We start from the raw sequence: 10,379 nt of genomic DNA, 5'->3' as shown, positions 1-10,379 counted from the left end.
CACCTTGGGTGGGGGGGGGCAATGGGGGGGCATTGGGGCGGGGGGGGGCATGGGGGACATTGGGGACAGGGGGGTGTTGGGGGGGGCACTGGGGGGTGGGGGGACATGGGGGGGCAGGAGGAAGGTGGGGGGGGGGCATTGGGGACAATATATTGGGGGGGGGGGGAAAATGGGGGGGGGGCACCGGGGGGGGGAAGTGGGGACATCAGGGACGTGGGGGGGGGCATTGAGGACGGGGGGGGGGCATGGGGGGGCGGGGGGTCACCAGAGGGGTCAAGGTGTGCAGCTGGGGGGGGCACAGGGTGGCCGTGACCCCCCCCCGGTGTCCCCCCCCCCCAGCTGAACGTGGGGGTGCTGCTGGCCGAGCTCTTCCTGTGCTTCGAGGTGCTGCGCCCCCCCATCGTGCGCCCCCGCCAGCTGGGGGGGGGGGCAAGGTGCGGGGGAACTGGGAGCACTGGGAGGGGACTGGGAGTACTGGGAGGGGACTGGGAGCGCTGGGGGGGGGCTGGGAGTACTGGGGGGGACTGGGGGGCACTGGGGAGCACTGGGAGCGCTGGGGGGGCACTGGGGGTGATGGGGAGGTAACTGGGAGCGCTGGGGGGGGAACTGGGAGTACTGGGGGGGGCTGGGAGCGCTGGGGGTGGCACTGGGGGTGATGGGGAGGGCACTGGGAGCACTGGGAGGGGACTGGGAGCGCTGGGAGGGGGACTGGGAATGCTGGGGGGGGCTGGGAGTAGTGGGGGGGGACTGGGGGGGTATTGGGGGGCACTGGGGGGCACTGGGGGTGATGGGGAGGTAACTGGGAGCGCTGGGGGGGGGCTGGGAGTACTGGGGGGGGACTGGGGGCGTATTGGGAGGGCTGGGGAGTTATTGGGGGGCACTGGGGAGGGCACTGGGAGTACTGGGGGGGCACTGGGAGCGCTGGGGGGGAACTGGGAGAACTTGGGGGGGTGCTGGGATTGATGGGGGGTTACTGGGAGCACTGGGGGGGGGTCTCAGAGCCCTCCCCCCACTGTGTCCCCCCCCCCCCCAGAGTCCCCAGGCCCTGAGGACGCCCTGACCCCCACCAGCAGGTGAGGGGGGGGGGGGCACTGAGGTGGTGGGGGGGCAGGGGGCAGGTGCCCCCCCCAATAATTAACACCCCCCCCTATTAATTAACCCCCCCCCGCAATAATTAACCCCCCCCCCCCCCCCAAGCTCTCCAGGGTTCAACTTCCAGCACCCGCTGCTGCCGGGGGGGCTGTCCCCCCCCCTGCTGAGGGGGACCCCAGGTGAGACCCCCCCCAAAAAAAAAGGGTCTGGGGGGGGCACGGCGGGGGGGGGCACATACAGCATTGGGGGGGTGTGCCCCCCCCCAGGGGAAATATTTGGGGGGGGGGGGGGAATACAAGTATTTGTGGTGGGGGGGGGGTCAGGGGTCGGGGGGGGTCATGGGGGGGGTTTGGGATTGGGGGGGGGTCCTGGGGTTTGGGGGGGGCCATGGGGGGTCAGGGGGTCGGGGGGGGTCATGGGGGGGGTTTGGAGGGTCAGGGGGTCGGGGGGGTCATGGGGGGATTTTTTAGGGGGGGCTGGGTTTGGGGGGGGTCATGGGGTTGGGGGGGTCGGGGGGGGATTTGGGGGGGGTCATGGGGTTGGGGAGGGGTCGGGGGGGGGCTCTGGGGGTGCAAGGATGGGCCATGGGGGGGGGGTCTGGGAAGGGCTGGGGGGGGGCAATGGGTTTATGGGGGGGGCTGGGGGACTCGTGGGGGGGGGCTGTTGTGCCGGGGGGGGGGTGCACAGGGTGGGGGTAACCCCCGGCCCCCCCCCCCCTCCCCGTGCCCCCCCCCCCAGGCTCGCTGCCCCACTCCCCCTCCCTGCCCCACGCCGAGGGGGCCTTCGGCAAAGGCTGGAGCAAGAAACCGCTCAGGTGGGGGGGGGGCACGGGGGGGGGCACGGGTGGGGGGCACGGGGGGGGGGCAGGGAGAGCCGCGGGGGGGCTGCATCAGGGCTGGGGGGGGGAAATGGGGGAAAGGGGGGGCGTGGGGGGGGGGTTGGGGGGTAATGGGGGGGTGGGGGGAGGTCTCGGGGGTCTGGGGGGGGCAAAAGGGGGGTCTGTGGGGAATGGGGGGGTCTCAGGGGCATGGGGGGCAAATGGGGGGGGCACAGGGGTCGGGGGGGGGCACGGGGGGGTCTCAGGGGTCTGGGGGGGCAATGGGGGGGGCACAGGGTGCTGGGGGGGGGCATGGGGGAGGTAAGGGGGGGCCACGGGGGTGGTAAATGGGGGGGTCCCAGGGGCTTGGGGTCAAATAGGAGGGGCACAGGCTGCTGGGGGGGGCTACGGGGGGGTCTTAGGGATCTGGAGTGCCACGGGGGGGGATGTGCTGACCGCTGCCCCCCCCCCTTTTTTTTTTTTTTTTTTTTTGCCCCCCCCGCAGCCACCCCCTGTCCCAGGCCGTCTCCTTCAGCATCCCCTTCGGGCTGGACAGCGACGTGGACATCGTGATGGGCAACCCCCTGGGGGGGCCACGGGCCCCCTGGCCCGCTCGGCCAGCAGCGACAGCCTGGCCGCCCCCCCCCACGCCGCCACCAACCCCCGGCGCCGCTCGGCGCCCCCCCCCGCGGCGTCCGCGCCCCCCCCGTCCCCCCCAGCATCGAGGAGGCGCTGCAGATCATCCACAGCTCCCAGCGCCTCCTCCCCGACGGCGCCCCCGCCGCCTTCTTCCTCCACTCCCCGCTGGAAGGGGGGGGCCCCCAAACGGTAGGAGACCCCCCCCCAGCACCAAAAGCCCCCCCCACGCCGCCGCCGTCGCCCCCCCGGGCCAAAAAACCCCCGACCCCCCCGTGCGCATGACCAGCTTCGCCGAGCGCAAGAAGCAGCTGGAGGAGGCGGCGGCGGCGGTGGCGAGCGCTGGGGGGGGCACCGCTTCCCGACCCCCCCCAGGAGCTCGGAATCATCGAGGGGGGGGCCGGGGGGGTGTCGGGAGCCCCCCCCCAGGCTTGCGGCCGGGGGCTGAGCGCCGAGATGAGCCAGCTGGGGGCCCGGCTGGAGGAGAAGCGGCGCGCCATCGAGGCGCAGAAGCAGCGCATCGAGGCCATCTTCGCCAAGCACCGCCAGCGCCTGGGCAAGAGCGCCTTCCTGCAGCTGCAGCAGCGAGGGGGGGGCCCCGAAGAACCCCCCCGGAAAGCGGGGGGGGTCCCGGTCCCGAAAGCCTTCCCGAAAGCGGGGGGGACACCGGCACCCGGAGCCGTAAGCAGGTGACGTTCGCCGAAGCCGGCTACGGGGCGGCCGTGGCGCAGCTGAGCACGGCGCTGAGCTGCCTGCAGCAGGACATGCAGCGCCTCAGCCGCCAGCAGGAGCGGCTGCTGCAGCAGGAGCCCCCCCCCCGGACCCCCCCGGGGCAAGCCTGGGTCATCCCCCCCCCGCCCAAAGCCGCCCCCCCCAAGAATTCGACCTCCGCCGCCGCTGCGCCCGCATCCACCGCGTCCACCGCATCCGCCGCCGCTGCTGCTGCTGCACCCCGGGAAAGCTCGGCGCCCCCCCCGCAAAAAAGCCCCCGGCGGCCCCCCCGCCCCGCCGAGCTGCGCCTGCCCCCCCTGACGCGGGTGCTGACCCCCCCCCGGGACGTGGACAACCTCCCCCACCTGCGCAAGTTCTCCCCCAGCCAGGTGCCGGTGCAGACGCGCTCCTCCATCCACTTCTCCGAGGGGGAGGAAGAGGAGGGGGAGGAAGATGAAGATGAAGATGAAGAAGGGCCCCCCCCGGCTTCTTCTTCTTCGCCGCCGCCCCCCCCGGGTCCCTGCGTGCCGGGGGGGCCGCCCGGGTGTCCGGGGACGGCACCAGCGACGCGTCCTCGCCGGGGGAGCGCCGGGGGAGCCTGGTGGAGGTGCCCCTGGGCAGCCTGGGGGGGGGCGACGAGCAGGAGGGGGACTCGCTCGAGGGGTCGCCCACCGAGGGGGGGGCCGGGCCCCCCACAGAGCCAGCCTCGGCTTCTTCTTTAAGGTGAGGGGGCGGGGGGGGGGGGGGGATAAGGGGGTGGGGGGCGTGGGGGGGGGGGATAAGGGGGTAGAGGGCGTGGGGGGGGGGATAAGAGGTGGGGGGCATGGGGGGAGGAGGGGGGGGTGTGGGGGAGGAGGGGGGGGCGTGGGGACGGGGGGATGGGGGATATGGGGACCCCTGGGTGTCCCCTGGGTGCCCCCAGGGTGTCCCTCGGGTGTTCCCTTGGTGTCCCCTGGGTGCCCCCTGGCGCCCCTTGGTGCCCCTTGGGCATCCCCTAGGTGCCCTTGGGTGCCCCTTGGAGCCCCATGGGTGCCCTTTGGGTGTCCCTGGGTGCCCCCTGGGCGCCCCTTGGTGTCCCCTGGGTGCCCTTATGTACCCCTTGGGCATCCTCTGGGTGCCTCTTGCCCTTATGTACCCCTGGGCACCCTTGGGTGCCCCGTGGGTGCCTTTTGGGTGTCCCACGGGTGTCCCCTGCGTGTCCCTGTCTCTGGGTGCCCCTTGGTGTCCTCTGGGTACCCCTGGTTGTCCCCTGGGTGCCCCTGGGTACCCCTTGGTGCACCGTGGCCACCCTTGGGTGCCCCTTGGTGCCCATGGGTGCCCCGTGGGTGTCCCATGGGCGTCCCCGGGGTGTCCCTTGTCCCTGGATGCCCGTGGGTGCCTTTTGGGTGTCCCACGGGTGTCCCCTGGGTGCCCCTTGGTGTCCTCTGGGTATCCCTGGGTGTCCCCCGAGTGCCCCTGGGTGCCCCTTGGCACCCCTTGGCTGCCCTGTGGGTGCCCCCTGGCGCACCCTGGGCGCCCTTGGGTGCCCCTTGGTGCCCTGTGGGTGTCCCGTGGGTGCCCTTTGGGTGCCCCTCGGGTGTCCCACGGGTGTCCCCGGGGTGTCCCTGTCCCTGGGTGCCTTTGGGCGCCCCTTGGTATCCTTTGGGTGCCTCTGGGTCCCCTTGGCGCACCCTGGGTGCCCTTGGGTGCCCCTTGGCGTCCCGTGGGTGCCCCGTGGGTGTCTCCTGGGTGCCCCTCGGGTGTCCCACGGGTGTCCCCGGGGTGTCCCCTGGCAGGGGGAGGAGAAGGCGGAGGCGGCGATGGCTCAGAGGCGCGCGGCGCTGCTGGAGCGGCAGCAGAGGCGCAGCGAGGAGGCCCGGCAGCGCCGGCACTGGCTGGAGGCCGAGCGCAGGGACAGGGAGGAGGCCGAGGCCAGGTGGGTGCCGGGGGGGGGGGCACACGGGCAGAGACCCCCCCCGGGGCAATATAGGGGCTGGGGGGGGTCCTAGGGGGTCTCCCTGTCACCCCACGGCACCTATATGGGGATGGGGGGGGGTCCTCAGCTGTGCCCCCCCCACACCCCAAGGTGCCCATATCTGGTGGGGGGGGCATATAGGGAATGGGGGGGGTCTCACTTGTGGGCCCCCCCCCTATCAGGGTCAATATAGGGGCTGGGGGGGGTCCTATGGGGTCTCCCACCTGCTCCAGGGCACCCATATAGGGATTTTTTGGGGGGGAGTGTCTCACCTGTGCCCCCCCCAAATAGTTTTTGTTTTTTGGGGGGGGTCCTCACCTGTGGCCCCCCACCCAGGTGCCCCTATAACCCTATAAAGCTTTAGGGGGGGGGTCTCACCTGTGCCCCCCCCCCAGGTGCCCTCATAACCCTATAAAGCTTTCGGGGGGGGGGGTCTCAGCTGTGCCCCCAAATAGTTTTTTTTTGTGGGGGGGTCTCACCAGCTGTGCCCCCCCCCCAGGTGCCCATTTCCCCAACGGGGGGGGGCTGTATGGGGGGGGGGGGGGGTCTCACCTTTTCCCCCCAGTACCCCTTTGAGGGGAGGGATCTCAGGTCTCCACCCCCCCCCAGCCCTTTGAGGGGGGGGGGTCTCACCCCGCGCCCCCCCCACCCTAGGGTGTCGGCGGACCCCCCCCGCGTGGAGGAGGAGGGGGGGCGGCGGGGGGACTTCACGCGGCAGGAGTACGAGCGGCGGCAGCAGCTGAAGCTGATGGCCGAGCTGGACAAGGTGCTGCGGCCCCGCGCCCCCCCCCGCGGCCCCCCTCCCGCCGCCCCCCCCGCCCCAAAAGCGTCTTCTGCGACGACTCCGCCCTGGCGCGCAGCCCCGCCAAGGGGCTCCTCGGTACGGGGGGGGGGGGGCAGGGGGGCGTGGGGGGGGCTTGGGGACATGGGGACATTGGGGGAGCTTGGGGGCATGGGGGGGGCATGGGGGGGCTTGGAGGTTGGGGGGGGGCTTGGAGATGTGGGGGGGGCATGGGGGGGCTTGGAGACATAGGGGAGGGCCTTGGGAATGTGGGGGGGCATGGGGGTCTTAGAGATGGGGGGGGGCTTAGAGATGGTGGGGGGGACATGGGGGGGGCTTGGGAACATGGGGGGGGCTTGGGAACATGGGGGGGACATGGGGACATCGGGGGGGCTTGGGGAGGTTTGGAGATGGGGGGGGACATGGGGACGTGGGGGGTCTTTGGGACATGGGGGGGCTTGGGGGGGCTTGGAAATGGGGGGGGCATGGGGACATGGCCCCGCCAAGGGCTACTCGGTATGGGGGGGGGCACGGGGGGGACATGGGGACATGGAGGGGCATGGGGGGGTTTGGAGATGGGGGGGACACAGGGGGGCTTGGGGACATGGAGGGGGTACGGGGGGGACATGGGGGGGGGGGGCGTTGTCTGTGTGTGCTGGGGGCACCCAAATTGGAGGGGGGAGCGGGACGGATGATTGGGGGGGGGGGGAGGGGCAACAAAATGGGGAGGGGGGGTCTTTGACCGTGCCCCCCCCCCAAGGCGCCCGCCTGTCCAAGGTGTACTCCCAGTCCACGCTCTCGCTCTCCACCGTGGCCGCCGAGCCCAGCGCCGGGAGGGCCCCCAGGTGGGGGGGGGCAAAATTGGGGAGGGGGGGGGGACAAGAGGTGTGGGGGGGCAGGAGGTGGGGTGGGGTCCTGGGGGGGTAGAATAGGGTTGGGGAAAGGGTGGGGGGGGTAAGGGAGGGGATGGGGGGGTGGGGGGGGCAGGAGGTGGGGGAGGGGTTGTGGGGGGGTCGGGGGAGGAGGTGGGGGGGGTCAAGGTATGGGTTGGTGGGGGTCTGGGGGGGGAGGGCGTCTTGGAGGGGGGGTTCTGAGGGGGGGGGAAGAGGGGCTCAGGGGGGTCTTGGGGGATTCTTGGGGGGGGTCTGGGGCGAGGGGGTCAGGGTCTCAAAGGGAGCTGTGTGGGGGGGGTTCTGGTGTGTGCCCCCCCCTCACAGCGCTGTGCCCCCCCCCCGCAGCCGGGCAGCCTCCCCCTCGGGGCCGATGTCCCCCGGGCGCGCCCCCCCCCCCGGGGCGGGACCGCGAGTGGGAGAACGCCTCCAGCGCCTCGTCCCCCGCCTCCGTCCCCGAGTACACCGGTGGGTGCCCCCCCCCGCGACCCCCCCCCCCCCATACCCACCCCCAAAAAGTGCCCCCCCCCCCCATCCCTGTGCCACCCCTGCCGCATCCCCAGGGTGGCACCCCTGTCCCCATGACCTCCCCGTGTCCCCCCCCGCACCCCCCCTGTGACCCCACATGACCCCCCCCGTGCCCCTCCCATGACCCCCCTGCGCCTCCCCATGAGCCCCCCCGTGACCTCCCCATGCCCCCCCGTGCTCCCCCATGACCCCCATGCCCTCCCTGTGACCCCCCCCTGCCCCCCTGTGACCCCCAATGACCCCCCCATGACCCCCCGTGCCCCCCCATGACCTCCCCGTGCCCCCCTGTGACCCCCCACGCTCCCCAATGACCCCCCGTACTCCCTTGTGCCCCCCATGACCCCTCCGTTCCCCCCCCGTGACCCCCCATGCCCCTCCCATGACCCCCCCGTGCCCCTCCATGACCCCCCCGTGCCCCCCCCGTGCCCCCCCAGGCCCCCGGCTGTACAAGGAGCCGAGCGCCAAGTCCAACAAGCACATCATCCACAACGCGCTGGCGCACTGCTGCCTGGCCGGCCGCGTCAACGAGCCCCAGAAGAACCGCGTGCTCGAGGTGGGGGCCGGGGGCACCGGGGGGGGGCACCGGGGGGGGGCTGGGGACATTCAGGGGACATTCCGAGGGCATTCTGGGGACACCTGGGGACATTCTGGGGCATCCTGGGGGCACCTGGGGGGGCCTGGGGACACCTTGGGGACATCTTGGGGGCATCCTGGGGACGCCGGGGGGGGCCGGGGGGGCCTGGGGATACCTTGGGGACATTCTGGTGACATCCTGGGGGCACCTGGGGGGGCCTGGGGGCGCCTTGGGGACACCTGGGAGCATTCTGAGGACACTCTGGCGGCATTTGGGGACACCTGGGGGCACCCTGGGGGGGATGCCTGGGGACATTCTGGGGACGCCTGGGGGCTCCTAGGGGTGCCCAGGGGTGCCTTGGGGACATTCTGGGGCACCCTGGGGACAGTTGGGGTGCACTAGAGGTGAGGGGGGGCACTTTGGGGACATCCTGGGGGCACCTGAGGGCACCCCGGGGACACCCCTGGGACACCCCGGAGACACTCAGGGGCACCCTTGGGACACCTGGGGACATCCTGGGGACAGTTGGGGTGGTCCCAGAAGCACCATGAGGGACGTGGGGCCATGGGCACCAGGGGGGGTGTGTGTGTGTGTGGGGGGAGGGGGGCTGTCACCCCATTAACCCCTTGTCCCCCATTAACCCCTTGTCCCCCATTAACCCCTCATTCCCTTTTCACCCCATTACCCCTTTGTTACCCCTCTAATTAACCCTTCGTTACCCCTCATCCCCCATTAACCTCTCATTTCCCTATTAACCCTTTTTTACCCCCTCATCCCCCATTAACCCCCATTAACCCCTTGCCCCCCATTACCCCCCTGTCCCCCATTAACCCCTTGTTTTCCTTGTCACCCCATTAACCCCTTGTTACTCATTAACCCCCTCACCCCTCCATTAACCCCTTTTACCCCATTAACCCCACATTAACCCTTTTTTCCCCATTATCCCCCCAAATAATCCCCCATTATCCCCCCATTACCCCCCCCATTAACCCCCTTTCCCCCATTATCCCCCCATTAACCCCTTGTTTTCCTTGTCACCCTATTAACCCCTTGTTACCCATTAACCCCTTGTTACCCATTAACCCCTTTATCCCCCATTATCCCCCCATTACCCCCCCATTAACCCCCTTTCCCCCATTATCCCCCCATTAACCCCTTGTTTTCCTTGTCACCTCATTTACCCCTTTTCCCCCATCAATCCCTTGTTACCCATTAACCCCTTTTCCCCCATTAACCCCTTTATCCCCCATTAACCCCCCATTAACCCCTTTTCCCCCATTCTCCCCCCATTAACCCCTAATTAACCCCTTTTTCCTCCATTATCCCCCCATTAACCCCTTGTTTTCCTTGTCGCCCCATTAACCCCTTGTTACCCATTAACCCCTTTCCCCCATTCTCCCCCCATTAACCCCTTTTTCCCCCATTACTCCCCCATTAACCCCTTTTTCCCCCCCCTTTCGCCCCCCCAGGAGGTGGAGAAGAGCAAGGCCAACCACTTCCTCATCCTCTTCCGCGACGGGGGCTGCCAGTTCCGCGCCCTCTACACGCTGGGGGGGGACCCCCCCGAGCTGAGCCGCCTGGCGGGCTCGGGGCCGCGCACGGTGCCGCTGCCCATGGTGCAGGGCATCTACAAATACCTCTCGGACCGCAAGCGCTTCGCCCCCATCCCCGCCAAGACCATGTCCATGAGCGTCGACGCCTTCACCATCCAGGGCCACCTCTGGCAGCCCCGCAAGCCCGGCACCCCCAAAAAAGCCGGCACCCCCAAGTAGGGGTCCTGGGGGGGCGAGGGGGGGGGCAGGATCCCCAAAAAAACTGGAACCCACCCCAAAAATCCTGGCACCCCTAAAAAAGCCAGCACCCCCAAGTAGGGGTCTTGGGGGTGGGGGGGGCAGAAACCCAAAAAAAACTCGGCATCCCCCAAAAACCCAGCACCCCCAAGTAGGGGCCTAGGGGGCTAAGGGGGGGGGGGGGGCAGAATTCCCTAAAAACTGGAACCCACCCCAAAAAACCTGGCACCCCTAAAAAAGCCAGCACCCCCAAGTAGGGGTCTTGGGGGGGGTAAGGGGGGGCCAGAATCCCCCAAAAAATGGAACCTACCCCAAAAAAAGGGCACCCCCCCAAAAAAAACAGCAACCCCAGGTTGGGGCCTGGGGGGGTAAGGGGGGGGGGCACAGCAGTCCTAAAAAACCCGGCACAACCCCAAAAAAGCCGGCACCCCCAAGTAAGAGCCTGGGAAGGGGGCACAGTAACACCCCCCCCCCCCAAAAAAAAAAACAAAACACATCATTCCCCCCCCCCAAAAAGGGACTGGGGGGGGGTCATGGGGGGGGGCAGCACCCTCAAAAAACCAGGCACCTCCCCAAGTAAGGACCTGGGAGGGGAGGGGGCAGTGG

At 70.0% G+C, this 10,379-nt stretch overlaps 1 protein-coding gene across 1 annotated transcript; it reads left to right on the top strand.

The window, feature by feature from the left end:
* Window positions 1-339: 339 nt before the first annotated feature.
* On the top strand, window positions 340-9,869 carry CAMSAP3 (calmodulin regulated spectrin associated protein family member 3; the record flags this gene model as incomplete). Its single annotated transcript, XM_084540316.1, is given in 19 exon segments — window positions 340-411; window positions 413-434; window positions 1,034-1,073; window positions 1,198-1,271; window positions 1,831-1,906; window positions 2,415-2,549; window positions 2,551-2,827; window positions 2,831-3,181; window positions 3,184-3,723; window positions 3,726-3,950; window positions 3,953-3,979; window positions 5,032-5,171; window positions 5,865-5,985; window positions 5,988-6,090; window positions 6,752-6,836; window positions 7,230-7,271; window positions 7,273-7,349; window positions 7,844-7,962; window positions 9,453-9,869. Coding segments are annotated over 19 exon segments (2,829 nt in total), but the record flags the coding sequence as incomplete, so codon positions are not given.
* Between the last annotated feature and the right edge of the window lie 510 nt (window positions 9,870-10,379).

Source organism: Aythya ferina (genome assembly GCF_964211825.1).
Source record: "Aythya ferina genome assembly, contig: HAP1_SCAFFOLD_436, whole genome shotgun sequence".
NCBI lineage: Eukaryota > Metazoa > Chordata > Aves > Anseriformes > Anatidae > Aythya > Aythya ferina.
Note: the sequence above shows the minus strand (reverse complement) of the source record. Positions and strands in the feature narration are given on the sequence as shown.